The 25088-nt window shown below is 45.2% G+C and overlaps 1 protein-coding gene across 1 annotated transcript in view; it reads right to left on the bottom strand.

The window, feature by feature from the left end:
• ADCY2 (adenylate cyclase 2 (brain)) overlaps positions 1-25088 on the bottom strand; it is a 403615-nt gene that overhangs the window by 126623 nt on the left and 251904 nt on the right. Inside the window, exon 5 of the mRNA XM_006875344.1 lies at positions 1542-1690. Coding sequence (XP_006875406.1) covers positions 1542-1690 — 149 coding nt within the window. The remainder of the gene's footprint in view (positions 1-1541; positions 1691-25088) is intronic.

The raw sequence follows: 25088 nt of genomic DNA, 5'->3' as shown, positions 1-25088 counted from the left end.
TCCTGCTTGACATTCCTTTCATATTATTCATGTACAACCATGCATGTTGGGATCATGTATGTTGTTAACATTACATAAAACCCAAATGCAAATCCATTGCTAAGGAGTTGCTTCCAATTCATAGTTCCACAGAGGGTTTCTGAGACTGTAAGTCTTTATGGAAACAGATAGCCTCATCCTTCCCCTAGGGCGCAAATGGTGGACTTGAACTCCTAACCTGGTGATACCCTACAGCACTACTGGGGTTCCTTTAGAGCTATGTGTCCTTTGTAAATCTGGGGCTAGCAAGGTACTTGTTCTAGTATTGTGTTTACTTTACAATTCAATTGTTTCTATTAATGAATTTGAAAGAAATGTGGACCTGTAGCCCCCAGGACAGGAAATAGCATATTGCAGTAGGAAGACTTGGACCAGTAGATACTCAACAGAGGCGTGTGATTAACGCTGTTGTCGCCACTGAACTGACAACCTGGCCAGGGGGTGGAGCGGGTGACAAGGCCTCCTGTTTGGCAGCAGATCTAACAACACTGGAACAAAATGGGTGATTGTTAAAGAAAACTCTCCTCTTCAATATGACCCAATGGATGGAAGAACTTAGTCAAGAGCAAATATCAGGAATGCCAGGACACAGGAAATGGGGATGGATGAGGGCGGCATGGTTCACACGTGCCAAGCTTTGTCTGAGCAGGACACAGGATAGCATATCCTCTCCAGACAGAAGAGAAGATCCACTAGGCTCCTCCTGGGGGGCTCAGGCCCGTAGAGGCCCACACCCTTCCTTCAATCTCGTTCTGCTAACACATTTATTTTACAGGTATGGCTCCCTCAGCAGTAGCCTCCAGATGCACTGACCCCGCCCGTAAACTCATGAACATGGTCTCTTGCCATGCTGGTTGGCCACATCCCAGAAGTCCACCGTCCTTGATGGGAGCTGGACCCCGCTTTCCTGAAACATGCTGGTTTCAGGAGCCCCCCACCAAGAACAGTAGTTCTCGTAGCATAGTGGTTACGAGTCGGGCTAGTAAAGTCAAGGTCAGCAGTTTGAAACTACCAGTTGTTCCACAGGAGAAAGATGTGAGGCTTTCTGCTCCCGTAAAGGTTTACAGCCTTAGAAACCCTATGCAGGGTGGCTAGGAGTTGGAACCGACTCCACGGCACACCACCACCACCAAGAAAAGCTCATCTTCAGTTTTCAATCTTCCGTCTAGAAAGCCCACTCGTCTTTTCAGTTCTCCCCCAAATGTGCAGCATCCTTGACTCCAGAAACGCACGAGCTGTAACTGCAGAGGTACAGAAGGAGGTCTCCAATGGTCCACCTCACACCTTTGTGAGTCTTGGAGAACAAGACTACGAAAGGATACCTCAGCACAACAGAGTAAAGAAGATATTATGTCCTTGTCTTCGTACAAAGGCAGCCTGCAGGTGGGCAGATCACTGATGGTCGCATAGGACACACCATGATTTTGTGAGGTTTGCACACCAGTTAAAATGTCCCCACCACACAGACTCCCCAGAGTTTACTAGAACTCCAGACATGGTACCTGACATTGGTGTGCCGCTTGACATACAGGTTGTGGAAATTGTTGGTGTTCTCCATCTGGCCCGCTTTGGGGCCCTGCAGTCTCTGGATGATCTCAGCTTTCATTTCCATGGCAATGTGAGCTGGCAGCAGGGAGAGGAGAAGACGCTCCTAAAAGAAGGTGAACAAGGAAGAAAAGGATCCTTTAAACCACTGAAAAAGAGAAACACTTGAAATCATCACTCACTCTTAGAAAGGCCCATCTGGGAGGACCATCTCCAAGTGAATATGAGGGGACTTCAGAAAGTTCATGGAAAAATAGAACTCAAAGATAACACAAGTTTCCCAAGAACTGTTGGAAGCTCTCCTCGTACATACCAAACCAAACAAAATACAACCAGTCGTCAAGTCAATTCCAACTTAGGGCGAAACACTTGTATATAGATTCTAGAAATACGCATTGAAAAAAACAAGTTTTTTCCAAAGGTTAGAGTGTTATTGAGTTTTAAATATGCGACACTCAGTGTGGGCACTAAAGAAGGAAAAGTTAGTTCCCCAAAGATATTATTTTTCTGTTTTAAAGTCATGAAGCAGAAGTGATATTGAAGTGTCAGAATCCAGAGGCCAATCTAAATGAGAGAATACTCGTTTTCCCATCTCACTCATTCGAGAGATAAAGTACATGTTTTGTTGCATTTTAGAAACTCTAAGAATATTGCGCACTACCGAGTAAGGTAGCCAGATATATTCACACAAAATCAGGCACCACATATTACCTGTCCAGGCACACTACCTGACCACACATACATCTGTGGTCTCACAAGGCGAGAATGTTGTCGTTAAGTGCAGCCGAGTCGGTTCCGACTCACAGAAACTCTGTATAGCATTTCCAAGGAGCAGCTGGTGGGTTTGAACTGCTGACCTTGTGGTTCACAGTCCAGTGCTGATCCTACAGTGGCACCGATCAACAGAATAGGACAACAGGAAATAAAACCACTTCCCGTATGCAACAGGCATATCCCAGGACCCCAGTGTACAAAGTGATTAAGTTGCCAGGTACATAATGGTTCCTGTTGTTAAGTACAGTTAAGCCAGTTCTGACACATAGCAACCCTGGATAGGGTTTCAGAGGAGTGGATGGTGAGTTTGAACTATGGACTTGGCAGTTCAAACTGACCTTGTAGTCCAGTGCTTATCCTACAGTGCCACACCAGGACTCCAAGAGTATATGGTCATCCACCTTTTATTTTGAGGAAACGTGTCTCAGAAAGACAACATTTTCAAGTTGACATTTAGCCTGGAGCGTATGAAATGTTAATCTGTAGTGGAAAAACATGGTGTTCTATACGTACTGTGCAATCTAGCCACGGGCCTTCGGGTTCATGAATAAACATCTGTGGCGTGAGAAACAGTCTCCATCTCCCACATCTATTTCGCTCTCCTTTTCCATCTTGTGGACAAAGTGGTGAGAACACAGAGTTGGGATGGAAGCTGGCCTAGGTTTCCAGCTTTACCGTTCACGTTCCTATCTCCCTGTCCACCCTCGTTCCCCGAGTACACATGTCATGGGAGAAGACATAGACCAGAAGTCCATCTTGATAAAGCTGGGATAGCACCAGAACCTCCTGATGTATGGTCCAAACTCTAATGAGATGTCAAGGGGGCCCAGAGTCTTGATGGTCACAGGCTTTAAAAAACGGAGTGAACCAAACACTTAAGCTTGAACCGAAACGTGTCTAATCTTAAAGATGCTTTCTTTAAGATTTGTCTTTCACTGATTGTCACATGCTAGTCTCTGGAAGGGGACCCGAACAGAATGGCACAGAAAATACATTCCAGCCCAGTGAGTCATCTGACGAGGGTCTAACTTCCATTAATACATTAGCTCTTTACTAATGTAACTGTGTGTCCTGCCAGATGAAAGGGAAGCCGAGGACAGTGCCTAGCAGACTGGATAGAACTCAGCAAGTTTCTCACTCCAAGTCCATGCGCAGGCTCTTTAAGGAGGTTCAGAAGCCAAGTTCTTTTGACGCTGAGTGATGGATGGCATGTTCTTTTCCTCTCATGCTAGAAGAGCTGGTCAAGCTACGGAATTTTGGGCATACTCCAAAGTTATCCCATTACTGACTCGGCCTTAGTTTGGGGGCTCCATTTCAACACATCCCTTATTAAATCTTCTATTATTATTCATTAGTAATAACATTTTCCTAGAACTTGTTCTTTTCCAACCGCACCTCACATAACAGCTACAGCAAATGTAGTAATTTTCCATGTACTATTAATCAAAGTTCAGGATACTCTGCATTCTTAAGCCTTTCTAATCTAATGAAACCAAGTAGATATTATGACATCATTTATTTTAAGGCTGACCTGTTGTTAAGATTTTATTTTTGGTTGTTCTTGAGAATACACATAACAGAAATACAATTCCACCATTCCTAAATGGACAATTCGGTGGCATTGATCATACTCCTTAAGCTGTATCCAATTTTAATCCCTCCTTATTTGAATGATCCCTCCCCTCCCCAGCACAGACTCATAGCCCACTAAGCTTCCTTTCTACTCTTTTGAATCATTGTTGTCAATTTGTTCACAAAGAAATCATCTGTCCTCATAGAAACAGCTCTTAACAAAGATCACAATGATCAGAGCTGATATTCTTTACTCATTACACCAAGGCACGGCTTTTCAGGTTTCAGGGAATATTTGGTTTAAGGTTTAAAGATGCTATCTCAGGGCAATCATACTAGGGGTTCACTAAGCCTCAATGGCTCCAGAAAGTTTGCATTTGAAAGTCTGTTCTGAATACCCCTCTTTTGACTAGGATTCTTTCATAGAATCTTTGATGGAAATGTTCAGCGAACAGTAACCTCATCTGCCATGAGTGGATTGTTGTTTTTGTTAAGTAACATTGAGTCAGTTCCGACTCATAGCAACCCTACGCACAACACAACGAAACACTGCCCAGTCCTGCGCCAAAATCACAATCATTACTACACTTGAGCCCATGGCTGCTGTCCAATCCATCTTGTTGGTGGTCTTCTCCTTTTCACTGACCCTCCACTTTACCAACATCACGATGTTCTCCAGGAACTGGTATCTCTTGATCATATGTCCAAAACATGAGAGATGAAGTCTGTCCACCCTGGCTTCTAAGGAGCACTCTGGCTATACTTCTTCCAACATAGATTTGTTTGTTTGTTGGGCAGTCCGTGGTACTTTCAATATTCTTCTCCAACACCATAACTCAAATGCATCAATTCTTCTATGACCTTCCTTATTCACTGTCCAACTTTCACATGCATATGAGGCTATTGAAAATACCATGGCTTGGGTCAGGAGTACCTTAATCCTTAAACTGATATCTTTGCTCTTGAACAGTCTAAAGATGTCTTGTACAGTAGACTTGCCTTATGCAATACATCATTTGATTTCTTGACTGCTGCTTCCCAGAGTGTTGATGGTTGGTGTGAACAAAATGACATGTTTGACAACACCAATCATTTCTCCATTTATGGTGATATTGGTTATTGGTCCAGTGGTGAGGATTTTTGTTTTCTTTACATCCCGGTGCAACCTATACTGAAGGCTGTGTCTGTGATTTTCATCTGTTAGTATTTTAAGTCAACAAGCAAGTTTGTATCATCTGCATATCATAGGTTGTAAATGAGTCTTCCTCCAATCCTGATGCCACGTTCTTCTTCATACAATCCATCTTCTCAGATTATTTGCTTAGCATACAGATTGAATAAGTACGGTGAAAGAATACAACCTCGGTGCACACCTTTTCTCATTTTAAATTATTCAGTGTCCCCTTGTTCTGTTCAAACAACTGTCTCATAAGCACAATTAAGTGTCCTGGAATACCCAACATTGTCCATAGCTTGTCATGACCCACACAATCGAAATCCTTTGTGTAGTCAATAGAGCACCAGTAAACAGCATTCTGGTATTCTCTGCTTTTAGCCAAGATCCATCTGAGGTCAGTAATGATATCCCTCATTCCATGGCCTGGGGTGAATCCAACTTGAGCCTTTGGCAGTTCCCGTCAATGTACTGTTGCAGGTATTGTGGAATTATCTTCAGCTAAAATTTGTTTGCCTGTGATTTTAGTGATATTGTCTGATGATTTCCACATTCCATTGGGTCACCTCTCCTTGGAATGGGAAAATATGGATCTCTTCCAATCAGTTGGCTAGGTAGCCATCTTCCGAATTTCTTGGCAGAGATGAGTGAGTGCCTCCAGTGCTGCATCAGTTTGTTGAAAGATTTTAATTGGTATTCCATCAATTCCTGGAGCCTCGTTCTTTGTCAATGTGTTCAGTGCACAATGGACTTTTTCCTTCAGTGCCACTGGCTCTTGAGCATATGCTACCTATTGAGATGGGTGAATATCAACCATTTCTTTTTGGTACAGTGACTGTGTATTCCTTCCACCTTCTTCTTTTTCTTTCACCTTGTTAGAATTATTTCTGCATCAGTCAATATTTTGCCCAATGAATCCTTCAGGACTGCAAGTTGAGGCTGGAATTTTTCTTCAGTACTTTGTGCTTGAGAAATGCTGAGTGTGTTCTTCCCTTTTGGTTTTCTAACTCCAGGTCTTTATACATTTCATTACATTACTTGACTTTGTCTTCTCCAGATGCCCTTTAAAATTTTCTTTTCAGCTCTTTTACCTCCTCATTTCTTCCATTTGTCTTAGCATCTCTTTCATGCAGAGCAACTTTCAGACTCTCTTCTGACATTTATTTTGGTCTTTTTCCTTTTTTTGTCTTAATGACCTGCTTTCTTCCTGTGTGTTCTTTTTTTATTTTTATTATTTTTTTTTATTCAGAATTGTAAGTTTTATTTTATGTACAGTGTTGACGTTGTTTTGTTAAGTAGATGTGTCTTGGATAATCCATTCAAAGATGATCACTTAGTCCAACTCGATGAAGCCTAGATCCTTCGCATACTGACAGAGCACTGTTAGGACATTTTGAGGCCGTATTTCTGGCCTAGACAGTGCCCGTTTGAGCACATGGGCAAGAGCGGGAACCCTGGCCGAATTTTCACGGGTGGCTCATCTGCTTTGAGGAACGTATCAAGGCAAAAGTCTGTGTGATGATCTTGATGTCATCCCCCAACTCTACTGGTCTTCAGTTATTAGTGTCTTCAGATGATCTCTAAAATTAAGTGGGATATATATTCAAGGTTATAGTTTGGATCTCGTGGAGTTTTTAAAATGATCTTCGGCTTCGGCCGGAAATTGCATATGAGCAAGTGATGGTCTCTTCCACAGTCTGCCCCTGGCCTTGTTTCCACTGTTACTATGGAATTTTCCACCGGCTCTTCCTACAGATGTCGTCAGTTTTGAGTAGCTCGAGATCTGTAAAGAATCAGGCTTTATTCCATTTCAGTCACCATGGATACTCTACTGGGAGGAGGCAGCATTCCCTAGTCATAGTTTGGGTGCATTCCGTCTTGAGGGCTCATCCTCTGGCACTCTAGCTGACAATATTCTGTTGGTCTTCATCATGTTTCAGTATTCGGTATTCTGGTGTTATATGGCAGCGTTCCACTGCTATTCATAAGGTTGTCAGTGACTAAACACTCAGAAGTAGTCTGTCTGTCCTTCTTCCTAGTCTTTCTCAGCCTGGCGGCTCAGCTGAAACGTGTCCTTCATGGGGGACCCTGCTGGTATTTAAAATATGAGTGTCATACCTTCCAGCATCACAGTAACTCACAGTAGTAGGACAAACGGACAGACGTGTGGTGGATGACCAGACCTAGATACCATACTGTTTCTTAAGATTATTTGAGTTTATAATGCAGTCCGTTTTAAATACACGTTTTCAACGTTGATTGTGAGCCATGATCTAGTGATGCGTATATTATGTTTCCCATCCATGAACCACAGTTGTGACAGATGCTGACATTTGCTTTGCTTTTCCAGGAGGGACAGCAATTGCATCCTGATTATATATTTTTCTCTACTTTTTCTTCAAAATTCTTATTTCTAATGAACCCTTATTTTAAAAGTCATGCTTTTAACATATTACGAAAGTTACTGTTGTTGACACTGTTGCTAGTTGCCGTCATATTGGCTCCAACTCACAAAACCTCAAGGTCAGCAGTTAGAAATTACCAGTGGCTATGCAAGAGGATGATGAGGCTCTCTGCTTCCATAAAGATTTATTTGCAGCCTCGGAAACCCTATGCGTGCAGATTTGCACAGAGATGAAGGTGTATGGAGAGTGCTGGAGACTCCCCTACGAAAGAGTTTGTATTTCCTCTTCCATCAGTTTCTCTTACAGGTCTTCTGATATCTGACCTTTCTGGAGCCATGGGAACTGCCCTCTCTGTTTTCCTGTAGGCAACCGTTTGCTTGTTCTGTGACTATGTTCGCAGACATTGCCTCCATTGCAGAGTGGGGGATCAGGTGAGGAAACGAATAACTTATGAGCGCAGTCCTGCCCACGTGGGAAGTGGACGAGCTTTCTGCCAAGAAACAAAACCCAAGATCAGCACAAATGAAAGCCACGGGGGACAAGAGATGTCGGATTCCATTTAGAAATGCATGTTAATTGATGAGCTAGAGAAACATCAGGGTACGTTATCTTGTGAACCCTCAGCTTTGTCACACAGATAAATTATTTGCTAAACAGCAAACACATTTTTAAGACCACCAAATTGCTATCAGGTAAATACTGAGCCCCATGCAGTGATTCTTACTGGGATCCTCAGTAGCACTTGGGTCTAGGCTGATTGGAGTTTGGGTTCGAAATGTTGATGGTGTCGTTAGGTGCTGTTGAGTTGGCGTCAACTCACAGTGACCCTATGCACAGCAGAATAAAACACTGCCTGGTCCTCATCATCTTACAGTTGTTACTTGGGGCTCATTGTTTCTGCCACGGTGTCAATCCAACATGTTTGGGGGTCTTCCTTTTTTTTGCTGACGCTCCACCTTTTTAAGCATGATATCCTTCTCCAAGATCTAGTGCCTCCTGACAATTTGTCCAAAGTGTGAGAGACAAAGTCTCACCAGGCTCACTTCTAAGGAGCTTTTGGCTGTACTTGTTCCAAAACGGATTTATTTGTTCTTCTACCAGTCCATGGAACTTTCAATATTCTTTGCCAACAATATAATTCAAATGCATTAATTCTTCTCTGGTCTTCCTTAGTCACTGGCTAACATTCACATGCATATGAGGTGATTGAAAATACAGAGACTTGGGTCAGGCCAACTTAGTCTTCAGACATCTTTGCTCTTGAACATTTTAAGAGATCTTGTGCAGCAGATTTGCCTAACACAATAAGTCATTTGATTTCTTGGTTGCTACTTCCATGACAGCTGATGGTTGATCCGAGCAAAATGAAGTCTTTGAGAACTTTGATCCACTCACTTATCGTCATGTGATTTACTGGTCCAGTGGTGAGGGTCCTCAGTTTCTTTACACTGAGGTGCCATCCATGCTGAACAGACTTGATCCTCATCATTAAATATTTCAAGTCCTCTTCACTTTCAGCAAATAAGGTTGTGCCATCCACATCCTGAAGGTTAGTGAGTCCTCCTCCAATCCTGATGCTATGCTCTTCTTCATATAATCTAGCTTCTTGGATTATTTGCTCAGCATACAGATTGAATAAGTATAGTGATAGGATAAAACCCCGCCACACACCTTTCCTGAGTTTAAACCATTCAGTGTCCCCATGTTCTTTTTGAAAGACTGACTCTTTGTTGATACGTAGGTTCCTCATGAGCACAAATGTGTTCTTCGCAACATTATTCATAGTTTGTTATGACTGGGGTTTGGATGGGGGAAGATGAATTTCAGTTATCTACCAGAGAACTCTGGGGTGACACTGTGGGAGAATGCATCAGACTGCAAAGTCATTTGAACTGCAAGGTCGGTGGTTCAAGCTCTCCAGCTTCTTCTTCTTCTTCTTTTTTTTTTAAATGATTTATTGTGAATTATGTGACAGTTTACGTGGGAGAACATTAGTTTTATATTCATTCTATCGTATATCATCTCATTGCCATGGTTACAATCCCCTCCATGCAATCCTTCCCCCGTGTCCCCCAGGTCTTCAGCACACAGTCGCTCTCCTTCTCTGGGTCTAGAGTCTCCAGCTGCCCCATCTCTCCACGTCATCATCTCTGGCTCCATTTCAGGTATCACTGCTTCTCTGGGTAGGGTCCCGCTCTCTGCTCTTCTCCCTTGATGGTCCTAGGGACCTCCGCTCCTAGACTGAAAACTTAATCACTCCCCTCCTTGCTATAAAACATCCACCTTTACATTTCCAACCCTCACAATCAATCCTGATAACAATTATTCACTATTGTATCACAAGAGACCCGTCTGCATTTCATTGCATCAGCCCCGCCTAGTCAGATTGAATACTACTCACTGGAGAGTCTACCTTCCTCCAGGCCCTCTGGATCTAGGTTCCCTCTTGAAAGCTTGTAAGCCAGTCACTTCTTGCCTTTGTAGCCCTCCGCTCCCCATTTTGGGTAGCCAATGTCCAAGTTGCCCATCCCTGTCTACTCTGTGTGTGGAGGGGGTGGGGATGTCTCCAGCTGCTTCTTGGAAAGCCTATACAGAGTCACTATGGGTTGGAATCGACCCGACGGCATGTAACAACAACAACCAGAGAACTCTTGCTGTAGGATCAGCAATGGACCGGAAACCACAAGGTCGGCAGTGCAAACCCACCAGTTAAAGGGCACACTCCACTCTCGGCTTGTTTTCTTGGTGTTAGTGGGCTCCCCCCGACCTCTTTGCTTACATCTCTCTCCTGTTGTATCTCAAAAGAACTGACTCAAGATCAAACCCAATCCTGTAGATTGCACCTGACCTCATTAACACTGAGGATAATGCTACCTATCACATCATGGCTGATCGCCTTGGATCAGACTTGGGGCTCATCATATCATGGTGCTGACTGTATTACATTCAAGATCATCATAGAGGTGGTTAACTACAGATGAACTGCTAAACCACTGAGAATACACAGGTCCAGCAGTTTGGACTTCAACACAGCTTAACTTGGGGGCACAGTTCAACCCATAACACCATCTAATGCAGTCTGACTGACAGACTCTTACAAAATTTGCATTCCCAAGAGTTTGGTGGGTCCAGGAGTGAAATATTTATTCAACAGAATGAGGGGCTCAGAGCACCCCCATGAGGCTCCTCAGGTGCAGTCCCATCCAGAAAGGCACAGTCCAGCCACAGGAAACTTACTTTGGATTCGTTTATTAACTACCTCTGAATTCCCGTTGTCCATCTGCACTCTGTATCTCTCAGAGACCCCTTCTTGTTCAAACACTTGGCAACACAGTGGATTACGTAATATGATCCTTCTAGATGGTGTGACTTAGATGACCCCTTCCCAGAGTCACTACCCTTCACACCTATGTACTGCCTTGCTCAGGTAAGGAGAGTTCTCTGTGAGGCAGCGATCTGCTTCCTATATACAGGAATGCTCTGGAAAAGCTTTTTCTTGTTTTGGATCCTGCATCTGGCTGGTCATCATCTGGCCTCTGGTTCTTAGGACTTGAACTAATAACAGTCTGTCATCTGACCTGCTGATTTGGTCTTCTCAACCACCTGCAACCATCTGGGATTAACACTTGATACTCAGATTTGGGACTTGCCTGAGCCATTTCCTTGCTGGTTCATGAGTCCCCTGAGTGAGATGTTGCAGTGAAAGAGAGAGCCCAGAAGCGAGAGGATGAGTTCTGAGGGGAGGAGTAGGAGTTAATGTTCAAAATGACCAAGTGTTACAGTAGTATGGAAAAGTTGGACATTTGCAACACCTTTAACCTTTGCCTGACAAGGGCCAGCCTTAGGCTGAAAATTCTAAAAGAGATGATCTGTGCACACCTGATGCAGGCTAGATTCAAACTCCACAGGCTGGGACTCTGGAGACTCAGCATTTGGGGGTTCCAGAAAGACCGGTTTGTCAGGGGAGCCCATGAGTCAAGTGCTGCCAGGACCTCACCCTCTAACACCGTGACCACATTGGGTTTCCACTTGCAGCTAACACCTAGAGAATGGCGGTGAGAAATGTTTGAACACAAACTTCACAGACAGGAAGGATCAAAGCATCAGACTAGAAATGCAATACCTCACTTTCAATTCAACTGACGGTTTAAAAATGAATTAACCAGGAAAACATATCTATACTTAATTTTTTTTTTGAATCTTGACTTTGTCATGAAAATGAAACTAAACAAAAATTGAATGGGATTGAGGAAAGTTCTTCTAATAAACAATTCTGGAAGAAAAAGATGAAGAAATGAATTGAAACAGCGTTCTCAGATCTGTCTCATGCTTTCATCATAAAGGATCCATTAATATATCCAGTAATGTTCTGTTCTCTGAGTAGTGATTTTACTAAAATACTTTCCTGGTGGCTAATAAAAATGTACCATGTCACACTATTCAAAGTAACATGTTCTTGCATATAATATATGCCATTAGGAGAGAGCCTAAGATCTTTAAAAGAAGCATCCAGAACTTTTGATTCAATAGCTGGAGCTCATACTTCTTATGCAACTTTTTATTCAAAATTATAAAATTCACTGATTCCCACTCAGTCATGACTCAACAGTGCAAAACTACTGAATACAACTCATATTTTAAAATAGCATATATCTAAAATATGAAATAGAATTGTCTGCAACCGAATGAAACTAATTTTTTAAAGGAGCATAAATCTAAAATGCAATATGAAGTTGTGTATTAACTTTTGGGGCAACCATAAACTAGAAGAGACAAGGAAATTCCTCTTTTGGTATTTTTCAGTCATGCAAAAATGTAAAAAAAAACAACTCAAAAACCCAAACCATTCTTAGCCCCTACACTTATACAAGAACAAGCAAGATCTGGCTGGGGGCTGTATTTTGATGGTTTCTGATACACAGACAAGTCTATTGAGCAATAAAAAATATCATCTTTAAAAGCAGGATGTATTGCATTAGGCAAATCTGCTGCACAAGACCTTTTTAAAGTGTTGAAGAGCAAAGATGTCAGCTTGAGGACTAAGGTATGCCTGACCACAAGCCATGGTATTTTCAATAGCCTCAGATGCATGCAAAAGCTGGACAGTGAATAAGGAAGACCATAGAATTGATGTTTTTAAGTTCTGGTGTTGGAGGAGAATATTGAAAGTGCCATGGGCTGCTAAAAGAACCAACAGATCTGTGTTGGAAGAAGTGCAGCCAGAGTGCTCCTTGGAGGCCAGGATGGCCAAACTTCATGTCTCATACTTCAGACATATTGTCAGGAGGGACCAGTCGCTGGAGAAGGATATCATGTTTGGTAAGGTGCACAAGGTCGCTATGAGTCGGTGCTGACTTGATGGCACCTAACAACAACAACAAGATGGCGAGTCATAGAAAAAGAGGAAGACCCCCAATGAGATGGATTAGCAATGTGGCAGCATCAATGGGCTTAAGCGTGGCAACAATTGTGAGGTTGGCTCAGGACCGGGCAGTGTTCCGTTCTGTTGTGCATAGGGTCGCTATGAGTCAGTAACGACTCGATAGCACATAACAACAACAACAAAAAGGCAGGACAATCAAAATGGTCACGATTACAGTAAAACAAGAGAGGCTCTGATCTTCATCCAATGGACATTTTCATTATGAGTTTCATGACCTGTGCCCTCAACTCTGGTGTTGAGTCTGTCCTTACTGGTGCTGACCTCATGGACCACAGCAGGAACCGCGGCCCTGCTCAGTGCCATCCTCAGGAACCTTGTGCTCGAGTCCTTGTTAGGGCCATTGGGTCAGTCCAGATCATGTGAGACTACCTTTGTTCTCACTGACCTATACCATCCCTGATGTCCTTCAACACTCAGGCTTTTACAATAAGAGCCATGAGTATATGTTCTGGGAAAAGTGCTCCGGTTAGGAGGCTGTTATCAGCTGGGGTTGGAGGGAGCGGGGGCTCAGAGCAAGGGCTCTGGAATTGCTGGATCTAGCTCTGTCGTTGGCTTCAGGGCTGGTGGTTTGTCTTAGTCTCCTAGTGATGCTATAACAAAAGTACCCCACGTAGGTGACTTCCAAGACCAAAGATGTACTGCTTCAAATTTCTGGAGGCTGAAAGTCCAACCCAGCGTCTCAGCAATGTTGATGCCTTCTGTGGCCCTCTCTCCCAGGCAGTGGTAGCTGTCTGCTGACCATCCTTAGTGTAGTTTTTGCTTAAAGGTGGGTTCTCACTTGGCATCTGTCTCCCCTGGTGTCTACGTTTCTGTATACTCTACTCTTGGTGTGAAACCTCTCAGAAGCTGATTTAGGACCTGTCCTACACTGTTGCTGCTGGTATCACTGAGTTGGTTGTGATTTGATGAAACACTGCACGGTCCTGTCTCATCCTCACAACTGCTGTTAAGTTCGAGCCTACTGATGCTGCCATTGTGCCAATCCACGTCGGTGAGTTGGGGGGGGTCTGGGGTTGTCTTTCTCTTTTTCGCTGACTTTCTACTTTACCAAGCACGATGTCTTTCTCCGGGGAGTGGTCCTTCTGGAAATGTTGGACAAAATCTCGCCATCCTCATTTCGATGGGCCATTCTGGGTGTACTTTTCTCAAGACATATTAGTTTGTTCTTCTGGCAGTCCATGAAAGTTGCTCTTTTCTTGGCCAACACCATAATTAAGACGCATTGATTCTTCTCCAGTCTTCTTTATTTGGTATCTAGTTTTCATTTGCACGAGTACACTGAAAATACCATGGCTTGGGGCAGGTGCACTGTACACTGATGATGTGGACAGGTGCCAACAAGTCAGTTCTGACTCACAGCAACAGCCCTATATAGGGTTTCCAAGGAGTGACTGGTAGGCTTGAACCGCCGATCTTGTGGCTAGCAGTCCAGTGCTTATCCTACAGCTAGTACAACCTAATTAATATAGTAAAATAAAAACCCCTCTTTCCAAATAGGGTCATATTTACAGATACAAGGATTAGGATTTCAACACATAGTTTTGAGGGAGACAATTCAATCCACACCGTGGTTGGTTGCCATCTCATGCATGATTCTCGAGGTAGTGGGCAACAAGACCACCCCACGTGAAACTTGAGCTGAGCTCAGTCCCTGAGACCTTGATCTAGTGTTCCTTAGTGTCTCTGGGCCTGGCTTAGCTCACCTCAAAATGAAGGGGCTGAAATTTTCAATCCCCCAAGTCCTTTCAGCTGTAGAAACTAGGGAACTCAAGTTCTGTAACATGTATTTATAGAGAAAGAAAAAAAAAGTCAACTTGAGTTTAGCTGCAAACAAAAGATCTCCTTTCCCCACTCAAGAGCTAATTCTCAAGCAGTCAGAATTCAGAACACATGTTGCTTGATTTACGGTGGCAACCCACAATTTGTGTGAGAAAGACTTAATTTGGAAGAACTTGCATGTCATTTATTTTCATAACCAAGTAAGAGTTACAATTAATTTGATTCATATGCTGTCATGGGTGTCTTTACCATAAGCACAGGAACAGTGGGACGTTTCGAAAGCAGTGCTCTATTCCTAGGCTGTGTAATTAATATGAAGCACGGATCCTCCTGCCGCTCCCCCTGAGCTGCGCCTGCGCTGGGGACGCCGCTCCATAGATACACTTCTTACTGACTTCAGTTCTGCAGCCTTCTCCCTTGGGGGGATTACCAAGATAAGTAGCAATGAAACATCCCAGAGAGCCAACAAAACAAGAAATGCCTCAACTGTGTCTTCCATGAACTCGTACATCTCCTCATGTAAAATATCTTCAATGTCATTCTATCAAACAAGCGATGAGTACAAACGTCTCTCAGTGTTTGGCTTAGAAAACAAAGTTGTGGTTGTTGTTGTTGCAGAGTACTACTGAGTTGGTTCTGACTCATAGAGACCCTGAAGAGGGTTTCCAAGGAGTAACTGGTGGGTTTGAACTGCCAACCTTGCGGTTCGAGGTGACTTTGTGGTCCCGTGCATTACCCTACCACAAGACTAAAGAGCCCAGATTCACCGCCATCAAGTTGATCCTGAAGGACAGATCAGACATGTCCCTTGTGGTTGTTGTTAAGTGCCGGTGAGTCAGTTCCAATCCACAGCGATCCTGCATAGGGTTTCCAAGGAGCAGCTGGTGAGCTTGAAGCACTGACCGTGTGGCTCAAATGGACTTTGCAAACCAGCGCATTAACCCACAGCACCACGCCGGGACTCCAGAGATGCCCGTGGGATTTCTGAAACTATAAACCTTTATGGATTAGCAGTCCCATGCTGAATCCCTGGCACTACCATAGCTTCGTAAGTGATGAGAGGCAGAGTTTCAAACAAGAATGGGTGCATTGCTAGTAACTGAGCACTCAAAGTGCGAGTGACCACTTTACTCCTGATTGCAAAAGTCCTTCCCTTTGCTTATCAGCTATCTGTATTACTCAAAAGTTCAATGACTAAATCCGTCCGTCAGGACTGATTTCCTGAAGAGAGCATTTATAGATCAGAAGCTCTGGGGGGTGCGAACAGTGCGAGTGCTCCAGGCTCACCAACAAGGCGCCTCAGGAGGAAAACCCAGTGTTCAGCTTAAGGAGAACCAGCCGCTGAAACCCCCCTGGAGCACAGCCTACCCTGAGATATGTGGGGTCTCCATGAGTCGAAGTCAACTTGATGGTGATGGGTATCTACAGAGGAAATCTTCAGAAAGCGGTGATCTGGATATGGGACAGTAGATAGGGGATAAATGAACTTCATCAGAGACTGCACATGCTTGTGTTTCTACACACAGTCTATAGCACTGAAGGTGCTTCCTATAAGTGGATCCTACAGTATCTGCTCTTTTATGTTTGACTACTTATGCGGAGCTCTGGTAGCATAGTGGTTACGAATCGGGCTGCGAACCTTAAAGTCAGCAGTTCGAAACTACCAGCTGTCTGCGGGAGAAAGATGTGGCTTTTTGCTCCCGTAAAGATTTTCCAGCCTCGGAAACCCTGTGCAGGGTCACTATGAGTCAGAACCAACTCCACTGTACTTAACAACAACAACTTATACTCAGCATGACGTTTCATGGTGTATTCATGTTGTAGCATCAGAACTTTATCTGTTTATGGCTGAGTCACATTCCCTGGTATGTATGGACCCCGTTTTCTTCATCCATTCATCTGTGGATGGACACTTGGGTTGTGTACACTCTCTGGCCATTGTGAACAGTGCTGCCGTGGACACCAGCACACAGATCTGTTTGGGATCCTGTGTTCAAATCTTTGGGGCACATGCACAGTATGGAACTGCTGAGTATCTTTAAGGTCATAGCATATCAAGCTCGGAGCTCCTTGTGGACAAGTCTGCCCAAGGGCTGAATGTGTGCCCAGTATGCTGACAAATGAGGTTTTGTAGTCAGTAAGGTTGTAGGCTAGCCTCAGCTGGAGTGAAAGTTTTCGCTGTCACGTGAGAAACAATCCAGCTAGGTAGGCAAGCCATGTCAGGGATACCTGGCATCACTCAGGGCCTGACGACACGGCAGACAACGGACAAGGAGAGGCCTAACGCTCGAGTAGGACACCGTAGCATGCACACCTAGCTCCACTGGCTAAGAACATTTTTCCTATAGTCTCTCTCGGAAATTGGAAATCTTATTGGAGAACAGAAATTGTACTCGACTGCAAAATTGGTTTGAACCATGAGGTCAGGAGTTCAAACTCACCAGTGGATCCTTGAAAACATTATCCAGGGTGACTATCGGTTGGAATTCAATTGACAAACACTTAAAAGTAACACTGACAATTGCAAATCCAGGACTCCTAGTGTAGCACTGTAGTATCAGCACTCAACTGTGAACCATGAAGCCGGCAGTTCATACCCACCTGTCCTCAGAAAAACCCTACACAGGGTCGCTATGAGTCAGAACGGACTCGATGTCACTTAACAACAACAACAACTATAAAACCAAGACCTACACTCACTGCCACTGAGTCAGTTCTGACTATTGATACATGCTTGAGGAGGAGGAGAACTGCCTCATAGGGTTTCCAAGGCTGTATATCTCTACCGAAACAGACGGCCTTATCTTTCTCCTGCCTGCTGAGGGACTGGTGGGTTTGAACCACCAGTCTTGTGCTTTGCAGTCCACTGCTTAAACCAGTGGCTCATGGGAAGATAAAGGAGGCTTCCCCTAGTTAAACAGGAAGCGGAGCTCCCCCACTCCAGTGCTGCCGCTGGAGCTCGCTGTCAGAACTTGCACAGTTTGTCTTTGAGAAAGTGTCAACATGAAAATCCAGATCTCCCTCCACTTCCAGCTTTTCCTGGAAGGAGATTAGCACAGACTCAGGTGGCCCCACCCTATCTCTGGGCCAGAAGAACTAGAAAATTAATTTTAAGATACGAATGTAACGGCTGTAACCCTACACAAAGGTGGCCATTTCTTTCTGTTTCTGTAGTGACTTCAGTTCACGCCTGTGATGTTCATACAAAAAAATACAGCTTTTCTTTGTCTTCTGTTTTTGAGTAGAGATTTTCTGGTTGGGAGTAGATTTTATTGTTAATACCCTTTTCCCAACACTATTAAAGTAAAATTCTACAAATAAGATTCAGTTCAGCAGTGATGTAAGGGGAAAAGAGACTCTATCTTTGAATATATAAATATTACGCTGTTGGAGTAGTTAAGTTCCGCTGAGTCAGTTCCGACCCTGTATGAGGTTTCATAGGCGTGGCTGGTGAGTTTGAACCACTGACCTTCCAGTTCAAACCGACCTTGTGGTTGAGCGCTTATCCTTGTTGTTGTTAGGTGCCATTGAGTTGGTACCAATTCCCAGTGACCCCATGCACAACAGAACAAAACACTGCCCGGTCCTGAGCCAACATCACAATCGTTGCCATGTTTGAGCCCATTGATGCTGCCACTCTGGCAATCCATCTCACTGCGGGTCTTTCTTTTTCTCTGACCCTCCACCTTACCAATCATGATATCCTTCTGCAGTGACTGGTCCCTCCTGACAATATGTCCGAAGTGTGAGAGGAAGTTTGGCCATCCTGGCCTCCAAGGAGCATTCTGGCTATACTTCTTCCAACACAGATCTGTTGGTTCTTTTGGCAGCCCATGGCACTTTCAATATTCTTCTCCAACACCAGAACTCAAATGCATCAATTCTTCTATGGTCTTCCTTATTCAATGTCCAGTTTTCACATGCATGTGGGGTTACTGAAAATAACCTCATATGCTTATCCTACAGACTCTTTATTAAGTCTCATACAGGAGTAAACCCCAGACAAAGACAAACATGAAGGAAAGCTGAGACACCATGATGAGAGTCCCAAGTTCTCTCTCCACACGGTGGCCTTTTATAGGGCACAGAGAACAAGGACAGTCTTCCCACAATCATGATGGACAACAGCAGCGGTCACACACACACCGGGTCTACTGTCTATAGGAAAATTAGAGTCTTCGTGTCCCACTGGGACCGAACACACAACCAGGCGACCACTAAGGGCTGTGTCCACGAGTGTTCCTGTGAGGGCCGGCTAGGAGAGGTGACCACAAACTCACTTTAAATACGTACTGTCTCTAACTCTGACAGGTGAGCCTTTAGAGGCGCATGAAGTACTCAGGAACAATTGGTATCTGAATGTTTACACCTAGGCATCAGGTAAGCTCTAACTGGCTGGAGCCATTTATAGGCAAAAAGCCTTCAGATTTCCTGGAAATAATAAAACAAAACACCGCACATGGTTTCCAGGTTAGACGATTTGTGCCTACGCGCCGTAGAGTTCCCACTCCATCTTTCCCTTGGTTGCTAAGTGCCATCGAATCGGTTCCAACATGTTTTTATTAGAAGCTCTATTTAAAGATTCTCAAGAAATGTCCATAACACATCACATTTGAAGTTTCCATAAACAGAAACTGCTAGTTGAACCCTGCAAAATCATCTCTAATTTATAAGGCCTTTGAACGCTCGACCTGGGAGCTTCCAGGCTGTGTTCACAGGAACGGGCAAACTATTTTGGGACTCTACATTCGCAGGGAGGCCTCCCCACGGAGTCGTACTGTGAAGATCATCTTCTAGTCCAGGTGGTCCAGATGCGTCACGTGCTCCTGTCACCGCAAATCTGCAATTTCCATGTGTGGTGGGTCAAACTGTGCCTCACCTCATCAAGTCATGCTGAACTCCGAACCCTTGTACCTGAGAGTAGGGCCTTGATTGGAACAGGGCCTTTGAAGATGATCCAGAGCAGGGTGGGTCCCAATCCCATCTAAGTACAGAGAGAAGGTGGCCAGGTGAGCAGGTGTCTTCGTGTTAAGTTGAGCCGTCTGTTAGTTCCAACGCATAGTGACCTTTTGTTGTTATTACTAAGCGTTGTCAGGCGGGTTCTGACTCATAGTGACCCTGTGTAGGGTTTCCGAGCAGCAGCCGGTGGGTTTGAATCGCTGATGTTGTGATTCACAGTCCAGTGCTGATCCTACACCACTACACCAGAAGTCCACAGCAGGGGTGTAGTTGTTGTTAAGTGCCATTGAGTTGGTTCTGACCCATTGTTGTTGTTGTTAGGTGCCATTGAATCCGTACTGACTCATAGTGACCTTATGCACAGCAAAATGAAACACTGCCCGATCCTGGGCCAACCTCACTACTGTTGTCATGCTTGAGCCCATTGATGCTGCCACCTGGCCAATCCATCTCACTGGGGGTCTTCCTCTTTTTCTCTGGCTCACCACCTTACCACACATGATATCCTTCTCCAGCGACTGCTCCCTCCTGACAATATGTCCGAAGTATGAGAGACGAAGTTTGGCTATCTTGGCCTCCGAGGAGTACTCTGGCTGCACTTCTTCCAAACCGGTTTTGCAGTCCAGTGCATTAACCCACAGCACCACACCAGGACTCCGCATCTCATTGTTGTTGCTGTTAAGTGCCATCGAGTCAGTTCCCATAGCGACCCTATAATGGGGTTTCCTAGGAGCGGCTGGTGAGCTTGAACTGCCAACCTTGTGGTTCAAATAGACTTTGCGCATTAACCAGTACATTAACCCACAGCACCACCCCAGGACTACTGGTGGGGAACCGTTTTACAGCTAAATTTTATAACAGCTAAAATTTATAACATTCATTTGCGGGCTATAAAAACATGATCAAACTTAAAATGAGCCTGCTATATTTGGTCAAACATTTAATGACCTCACCCCTAATGTGGATTAATGCGCCAGACTGAAAAGCTGTTTGAACTATAAGGTTGGTGGTTCAAGCTCACCAGTCGCTCCTTGGAAACCCTATACGGGGTGGCTATGGGTTGGAACCAACTTGACTTAACAGCAACAACGTGATGTGGAGTCTTGGTGTGGTGCTGTGGGTTAATGCACTGAACTACAAAGTAGGTTTGACCTACAAGGTCGGCGGTTCAAGCTAACCAGCCACACCTCAGACACTCAGTACAGGGTCACTATGGGTCAAAACCAACTCGACAGTACTTAACAACAACAACAACAATATTGTCATGGCTGGAACTGTGACTGCCTTGGCAGAGCTAGGCCAAATGATATGAGGGTCTCAGACAGCCCGTGGGCCCCTGATGGATAGGGTCTCCGAGGCCTTCAATCTTTGTGGGAGCAGAAAGCCTTATCTTTCTCCTACAGAGCAGCTGGTGGGTTTGTTGTCAAGTGCTTACCCACAGCGCCACCACACTTTCAAGGATGCTTCTGTTAAGTGCCATTGTGTCGGTTCTGACTCACAGCAACCCTATATAGGGTTTCCCAGGAGTGACTGGGGGGTTTGAACTGCTGACCTTGAAGTTAGCTTACCCACAGTACCACATTCTATGTACCTGAAAATGCCCAAAACCACAGAAGTTGGGAGAGGCAAGGACAGAGCTATTCCTACAACTGACAGAGAGCAAGAACATAGATCCTTCTGATACCTGGAATTCGGGGTTTTGGCCTCCAGAGAGAATGCATTTCTGTTCTGATTTGTTGTTGTTGTTGTTAAGTGCCATCAAGTCAGTTCCGACCCATAGCGACCCTGTAGAGGGTTTCTGAGGAGTGACTGGTGAGCTTGAACTGCTGACCTCACAGTTCAAACGGCTTTGCAGTCTGGTGCATTAACCCACAGCGCCACACCAGGACTCCTCTGTTGTGATAAGTTGGCCCCAGCGTAAGAATACAGCAGTTTCAAGGGATCTCAGAGAACACAGATCCCCTCCAGAGAGCTCTGAGGGTCAGTGAGGCTTGGCAACCTCAGGGTCAGTGAGGCTTGGCAACCTCAGGGTCAGCGAGGCTTGGCCTCAGGCCTTTATCTTTGATCTCAGGGTCCCGTTCATCAGAACTCAGACCCAACCCCACAGGCCTGCTCTGATGGTGGTCCTTCCAGTAGCCTTACAGGACTCTCCTTCACATGGGGGCTCCAGAGGATTAGCTTCCATAGACCAACCTTCTAAGATCAGAATCACTAAGGTGACCAGACATGAATGAATTTCACGTAGCTCCTTCCTAAGGAGTCAAGCTAACACCATTAACTCATCCCTCAGAGTGCATGTTCTCAGTCTCCAAGTCTCCCGGTAGACACTGAGGCCAAGACTCACAGCGGCCCCATGGACAAAAGACTAAACACTGCCCGGTCCTTTGCTATCCCCAGGTGTGGTGCTCATTGGCCCACTGTGAGCTGTAGGGTTTTCATTGGCTGATGTTCAAAAACAGCTCATCAGGTTGTTTTGCCTAGTCCAACTTTGTCTGGGGGAGTCCTGGTGTGGCGCTGTGGGTTAATGCGCCAGACTGCAAAGTCATTTGAACTGCAAGGTCAGTGGTTCAAGTTCACCAGCTGCTCCTTGGAAACCCTATACAAGGTCGCTATGGGTCAGAACAGATTCGATGGCACTTCACAACAACAATGTCTTCATCTAGAAGCTCTGCAGAAACCCGTTCACCAACAGACAGCGTCCAGCGGCAGGCAGGCAGTAGCTGTCCCTGAGGTGTACTGGCTAGAAACAGTCCTTGGGTCTTTTGTAAGGCAGGCGAGAATTCCACCACTGCCCTGGGTGCAAGACTCCAGGCCCTAGTTAGTGAGGGGCTGTCCTGGGTAAGATGCCAAACACAGGGGACGCCAGGGAGTCAGTAAATGGTGACAGAATGTCAGTCCATGGACACGTTCCAGCAGCTGAATGAATGCCTTGTAGGATTTGTGTGTGAGGGAAACTGAATTTGCATCTCTCTGGAAGCTGTCCACAGCACTCTGTCCACAACGATCACTCCACACATGCTTTGTATTGTTGTTGTTAAGTGGCGTCCAGTCTGTTCCGACTCATACTGACCCTTTATAGGGTTGGTAAGGAACGGCTGGTATGAGAAGCCTTAATAATCCTGTTAATGGTAGAGACACCAAGAGACAAACAGAACATCTTCCTAAGCTCGGTCTCAGTTACCTAGTGCTGCGATCTGTACCAGGCACGTCGGTCCCCATATAAGCCGACTCCGTGCACAACAGAAGGGAACTGCCTAGTCCTGCGTGTCCCCGGCTTGTGGTGGTTCAGACCATGGCAATGCACGGGGTCTCCACTGGCCTAATTTTGGAAGTATTTCACCAGTTCTTTCTTGCTCAGGGAAGTGGCTTCTATAGGCAGCTGTTGTTGTTAAGTGCCGTCAAGTCGGTTCCGACTCATAGTGACCCTGTGAAGGGTTTATGAGGAGCGACTGATGGGTTTGAACTGCCGACCTTGTGATTTGCAGTCCAGTGCTGATCCTACAGCGCCACACCAGGAGTCCCTATAGGAAGCACTGGTGGGCTAATGGTTGAATTTCCCCCAAGAAGGGTTTTATCCCACCCTCAGTTTTCCATTGCATCCCTATTTCTCCCCCGTGAGAAAGCTGCAGTTGGGATAGCGCAGACAAACAACCTTAACTTATTGGGTTCACCCTTACATGCAGTGACAAATTTGACCTCATGGGTCCTCATGGTACAGCCAATTACGCGTCCCCATCAGCTGCCGCTGCCACACAAGGGCATCAAGAAGTTTGTGGGAAATTCCATGATCTTTTCATTTCATTTTTTGTACGGATTTTTGGAAGCCCCCTCGTATTTACACAAAGTCTCCATGTGAGCAACGGGAGAGTGAGTGTGGATGCCAAGTGCCAAGTACTGAGAAAAAGCTTCGCTTTTGTATAAACTGTGCTGGATCAGTGAGACTGTTCCATGCAACGTGCGTCACTTCTTAGGGCTGGCTCTGTGCAAAGGCGTCATCTGTCATCAGTAACTCAGTGTCCTCTCCCAGTGTCCTCTTACCAGCCAGGACATCTGAGGACTCCTTGACAGCCTGCCTCTCTGAATCCATGCGGCTGTGTGTATCCACACCACCCACTGTGGGGCGCCGGCACACTTGCAGAAAAGAGCGCAATGGTGGGGCATCTGTTTTCCCTGCGTGTGCATTCCCATTCCCAGGCTGATGGGAAACAAGGAAGCAGCTAGGAGAGGCTGGTAACCTGAGCACGACTGAGTTCTTAGGTCCAGGAACAGTGCCCCACACACGGAGACGCGCACACTCGCACACAGGGAAGGCACTGGGGTTGGTGCCAAATCGCTTCTCCAGTTACACTGCTCTCTGGAGAGCGAATCATCACACGTCACCTTATTAGACAGGAGCGGAGCAGAGGGAACAGCTGCATAAGAAGGCCAGCGTGCCCACGCTAGAAGCAAACCCTCCCAGAGCTGAGGCCCACGGCGCCCCACACTGCTTCCTTCGCAGAGTTCCCAGGGCTTGCCTGTTAAAATATCTAATTTTCAAAAGCCCCCTGGCATGAAATACGACTTGGCTTTTAGATGGAACAACAGAAGGAAGTACCAAGAAAATGCAAGGTTTATAAAACCCATGGATTCTGGTTTCTTCACTTTGTATTTCCCAGGAGTGTTGTAATACATTCAGTGGGCTCTGCTGGTCAAAGACAACATAAAAACGCGTCACAGGGGGCTGCTTCTGTACAAGCAGACACCTCATGAGCTTTCGCTTCTTGGTTTGGAGGATTAAGGGTCATAGTTCCATGGGACACCCCAATTAATTGGCTTCATAACATGTTAAGTTGTGTTGTTGTTAAGTGCCATCGAGTCGATTCTGACCTATAACGACCCTGTATAGGGTTTCCAAGGAGTGGCTGGTGAGTTTGAACTGCCAACTTTGCGGCTCAAACCAACTTTGCAGTCCAGCGCATTAACCCGCTGTGCCACACCAGGACTCCGTTCAGTTGTGTATCAAAGCGGTCTTCTTTCATCACATCTGTTCGATCTGTATGCTAAGCCAAGTAATCCAAGAAGCTGGACTATCTGAGGAATAGTGCGGCCTCAGGATTGAAGGAAGACCCATCAACAACCTGCAACGTACCGAGGATACAACCTTACTCGGTCAAAACAAAGAGGGCTTGAAGCACGCACTTCTGATGACTACAGAATAAAGCCCTCAGTATGCGTTACAACCCAACGTGAGGAGAACAAACACCCTCACAACTGGACCAAGAAGAGACATCGTGACAAACAGAGAAGAGATGGAAGTTGTCACAGACTTCATTGTTCTTGGATCAACAATCAGTGCTCTTGGTCAAGAAGTCAAACGACCTATTGAACTGGTTACATCTGCTGCAAAAGACCCATTGAA

The sequence above is a fragment of the Chrysochloris asiatica genome, unplaced genomic scaffold (genome assembly GCF_000296735.1).
Source record: "Chrysochloris asiatica unplaced genomic scaffold, ChrAsi1.0 scaffold00321, whole genome shotgun sequence".
Taxonomy (NCBI): domain Eukaryota; kingdom Metazoa; phylum Chordata; class Mammalia; order Afrosoricida; family Chrysochloridae; genus Chrysochloris; species Chrysochloris asiatica.
Note: the sequence above shows the minus strand (reverse complement) of the source record. Positions and strands in the feature narration are given on the sequence as shown.